The sequence below is a fragment of the Prunus mume genome, linkage group LG2 (assembly GCF_029339155.1).
Source record: "Prunus mume cultivar Tortuosa linkage group LG2, ASM2933915v1, whole genome shotgun sequence".
In the NCBI taxonomy this organism is placed as follows: domain Eukaryota; kingdom Viridiplantae; phylum Streptophyta; class Magnoliopsida; order Rosales; family Rosaceae; genus Prunus; species Prunus mume.
Window position 1 is genome coordinate 34,422,859 of NC_142699.1, and position 4,756 is coordinate 34,427,614.

General features: G+C 37.7%; 1 protein-coding gene across 1 annotated transcript; it reads left to right on the top strand.

Moving 5' to 3' along the window:
- The first annotated feature begins 317 nt into the window (after nucleotides 1–317).
- Nucleotides 318–4,525, top strand: A/N-INVC (Plant neutral invertase family protein). The gene is made up of 6 exons (XM_008225204.2): nucleotides 318–1,520; nucleotides 2,268–2,433; nucleotides 2,701–2,912; nucleotides 3,072–3,565; nucleotides 3,691–3,739; nucleotides 3,892–4,525. Exons 1-6 carry the CDS (start codon nucleotides 726–728, stop codon nucleotides 4,216–4,218), a joined length of 2,043 nt encoding a protein of 680 aa, XP_008223426.2. The 5' UTR covers nucleotides 318–725; the 3' UTR covers nucleotides 4,219–4,525.
- The last annotated feature ends 231 nt before the right edge of the window (nucleotides 4,526–4,756 follow it).

Consider the following 4,756-nt stretch of genomic DNA (forward strand, 5'->3'; position numbering starts at 1 on the left):
CAAAAAAGATATCTGGTCAATACGTCAAACCTCGCACGCGTTTCCGTATAGATTTTTCTCCGTCACTGTTGGAGCATCTCCTTCTGTCCAATCGCAGATCCCCACGTCGTACAAAAAATAAAAAAACCACAAACGCTCGCTTTATTGAATTCCGCACATTTTTTTAAATTCTAAATACCGAAACACTGTGGGTCCACAACCTACCCCTCTGATCCATTTCAGAAATGAACATCGGAAAGACACTTTTACCCTTGCTTATACATCCCCCTTTGGGCCCCTTTTCGCAATAGACCTATCACGTGCAGGGCTATTAATGTAGTTAACAGCCACACAACCACCATTTTTATATTTCCATCCAACTGACTTTCACCTTTTCCGTGCTTATAAAACCTCCGCCTTCAACACGCTTTCCTCATCTGCAAATTGCTTCAGACGCATTCTCTCTCTCTCTTTCTCTCTCGCATTCATTCAAACTTTTGGCTCAGATCAACTGTAAGTAACGTTCTCTTCTGTTTCCATTTACGTTCAAATTTGAAATCTCTGTAGAATTTTGTTATAATAATTCTTCTGTATATATATAAACTCAAACTTTTCTCTGTTTTTCTAATTTTTCCGAGATTAACAGAGCGTGAATATTAGAACAAAGTGCAATTTATTTTTTGCTTTTTTAAAAAAAAAGGGGAAAAAAAATTAGGGGATTAATTGATCAGTGTAATATACATAGAATGAGTAGTAGTAATTGTATTGGAATCTGTACCATGAGGCCATGCTGTAGAATTCTCATGGGCTATGGCTCCAGAAGTTCTTCAGTTTTCGGTTCACCGCAGCCGAAATTGAACGATATAGTGACTCATAATTTGTCGAAATTACAATCGAGACGTCAAAAACGTAGCTGTAATTCTCAGATTGTAGGGTACATACGTGTAAGTGATCCGAATCGGAGGGTTTTTAGTGTTTCCGATTTGAATTGGGGTCAGACTAGGGTTTGCAAGACGACTAGTCGTGTTGGTAATAGTAGTAGTAGTAGAAGGGGTATTTTAGTCATCCCAAATGTAGCGTCGGATTTTAGGAACCATTCGACCTCGGTGGAAACTCAGGTTAATGGGAAGACCTCCTTCGAAAGTATTTATATTCAAGGTCGGTTGAATGTGAAACCTTTGGTGATAGAGAAGATTGAGACAGATCATGGTGATGTAGTCAGAGAAGAAGAGTCTAGGGTAGAGGTTAATGGCTCAAATATAAATGTAAATATAGGTAATTCCAAGGGTTTGAATGACACCAAAGATGAGAGAGAGCTGTCTGATATTGAAAAGGAAGCCTGGAGCTTGCTTCGGGATTCAGTTGTTAGTTATTGTGGAAATCCAGTGGGAACTCTTGCTGCAACTGATCCGGCTGACAAAACACCGCTCAATTACGATCAGGTCTTCATTCGAGACTTTGTCCCATCGGCACTCGCTTTCTTGCTCAATGGAGAAGCTGATATTGTCAAGAATTTTCTGCTTCACACTTTGCAGTTACAGGTAATGTCATGATTTTTAACAGTTTCACATAATGTTATGTTGTCATTAGCTTCACTATTTTCTGAATGTAATTGGTGGAATTTACATTTCTCATTTGGATAATATGGTTTACAGTTTAAAAATTCTATTTCAAAGTAATATAATACTTTTTATCCACAATTAGTGCGTTAAAAGAACTTAGTACTATTAACACAGTTGATGATGTAGGATCTCTAATAAAACTACAAGAAATGATGTTTTTAAAATGTCTGAATTTAATGTTCGACAAAGCATTTAAAAGTACAAATGTATTTTGCAAAATGGGATCACCAAATGATTCTAGAGTCATTGAAGCCACTTATCTGATTATGTAGGTATTTCTGTTTTCCGGAAAATCGCAGATGACAACACTAAGTTATTTGTTGTTGGTGAACTATACGTTCACACTAGGTCTTCTAGACAACTTTCAGTCATGTTAATATGATAATGCTATAAATTGTTTTTCTCCCATAACAAATTCTTGAACCAATGTTAATTCAACTTTGTTGCTAGAGTTGTTGTTGATTTTGAGATTTTTTCATTGTCCCTTGCTTTCCTTGTATAGGAAATTTTACCAGTTTGTTACGTTAATCGATACCTCTATGGTGATGTAAGAACAGAAATTGGCATGCTGTTGAAATATGTTTTGGTAAATTTGATTCCTCATTGAGCATTGGCACATTTTTTTTGACATCTCATCTAATTAACTTTGTTTTGGTCTTTTGTTAGAGCTGGGAGAAGACGGTTGACTGCCACAGCCCTGGGCAAGGGTTGATGCCGGCAAGCTTTAAAGTTAAGACTGTACCTCTTGATGGGATGAATGGAGCATTTGAGGAAGTTTTAGATCCTGATTTTGGTGAATCAGCCATTGGCCGTGTTGCACCTGTTGATTCAGGTAATCTAATTGTATTTTGCTGGAAGCTGTGTCATATGTAAAGTACTAGTTCAGTTTTATTAGAGTTTCCCTATAGCTGCTCAACTGCTGCATATCTTTTTCTGTTTTCTTTTTTCTTTTTTCTTTTCATTTTGGGTTGGGCTAAGTGCTGCATACTTGATGTTCAGTTAACAATCTTTCATGGCATAGTTTAGGAGAGCACATGGACATTACAATCATAGAATTGGCATAAATAGTGTCTGATTTTTATTTTAACTACCTTGACAGGGTTGTGGTGGATCATCTTGTTGAGAGCTTATGGAAAGATCACTGGTGATTATGCATTACAAGAAAGGGTAGATTTCCAGACAGGCATAAGGCTGGTCCTTAATCTGTGTTTAAAAAATGGATTTGACATGTTTCCTACCCTGTTAGTCACTGATGGTTCCTGTATGATTGATAGACGGATGGGTATTCATGGACACCCTCTTGAAATCCAAGTAAGTTGGAAAATTTAAAAATGTGTAGTGCCTTTGTACATGTCATATCCTAGGCTCTTAGCTGGATGCTGCCCTGTGCTTGCCTCCTTATTTGACCCATTATCTTGCTTGCTTCTTATTGCCTTTGGTTTTATTTACTTAACAAATCTGATTTTACAGGCGTTGTTCTATTCAGCTCTAAGATGCTCCCGTGAAATGCTCATTGTCAATGATAGCACAAAAGATTTGGTGGCTGCAATCAATAACAGACTTAGTGCACTCTCCTTTCATATGAGAGAATATTATTGGGTGGATATGAAGAAGATTAACGAGATTTATCGTTACAAGACAGAGGAATATTCTACAGATGCTGTCAACAAGTTCAATATCTATCCAGATCAAATTCCATCCTGGTTAGTTGATTGGATTCCTGAGGAAGGTGGTTACCTCATTGGCAATCTACAACCTGCTCATATGGATTTTAGGTTGTTCACACTTGGAAATCTTTGGTCTATTGTATCATCTCTGGGTACCCACAAACAGAATGAGGGTATTTTAAATTTGATTGAAGCCAAATGGGATGATTTCGTGGCTCAAATGCCCCTTAAAATTTGTTACCCTGCTCTGGAGTATGAAGAATGGCGAATAATTACTGGTGGTGACCCAAAGAATACGTGAGGCTCTCTAAATTTTATTTTCTTTATTACTACCACATTGTTCTGCAAATTTCCTGACTAGACGCATAGCTTTTTCTCCTGGTTGAAATTTTTACTTATGCACTGATTGTCTTCACTTGTAGGCCATGGTCATATCATAATGGTGGGTCTTGGCCAACACTCCTATGGCAGGTATTGATTCATTCAACGAGTTTCTTTGGATAGTTCCCCTTTCTATTGGGTTCTTTTTGTGGAAGGGATCCAGACAATTGGGAGAGTTATTATTACCATATTCCGCAACCAGATTACCTGATTTCTGTAACTGTCCTCTGTTATTATTTCAGTTCACCTTGGCTTGCATCAAGATGGGGAGGACCGAGTTAGCACAAAAGGCAGTTGATTTGGCAGAGAAGAGGCTTTCTGCGGATCAGTGGCCTGAATATTACGACACTAAAAGTGGGAGATTTATAGGCAAGCAATCCCGGCTTTTCCAGACGTGGACGATTGCTGGTTACCTAACCTCAAAGATGCTGTTGGAGAACCCTGAGAAGGCATCATTGTTGTTGTGGGAGGAGGATTATGAACTTCTGGAGACTTGTGTTTGTGCACTCACCAAAACCGGTCGAAAGAAGTGTTCGCGCTTAGCTGCAAAATCTCAGATTGCGGTTTAGCGAGAAGGATCTCTTTATGCTCATAGGGATTCTTGGCACGTTGGTGAGGGTAACTAATAAAACCATACCAGATGATTTGGTGGTGACATGATCTAAAACAAGAAAAGGCATTAGAATTTCTCTAACAGCCAGCTTGTGTAAATTACATATTCTGTAGAACATTGAGTGAAATACAGATTGATTTGTGGTTGAAAGGCTGAGTTTTAGGAGAGCCCTTTAGCCCGTATAGCCTATCTTTTTATGGCTCAACAATTCCATGTATCATGTACCCTGTTTACACGATTAACAAATTGCTTTTCTTATTTCATTTTGTGGATCGAAATTAGGTTTGTCCAAGTAGATTATTTAATCATTCAGCTTCTCTGTCTGCAACTTAGTTCAAGATTATTCAACTTTAAACTTGAATTTTGTCTTGAATCGTATGATCGTATCCAAGCAAAATACAGAAAAATAAAAATAAAAATTGATTTCAGGAAAATTAGTCGTTTTGCAGGTTTCTGTGTTTTTTCTTCTTTTATTGTTAAAGATTGCTAAATAA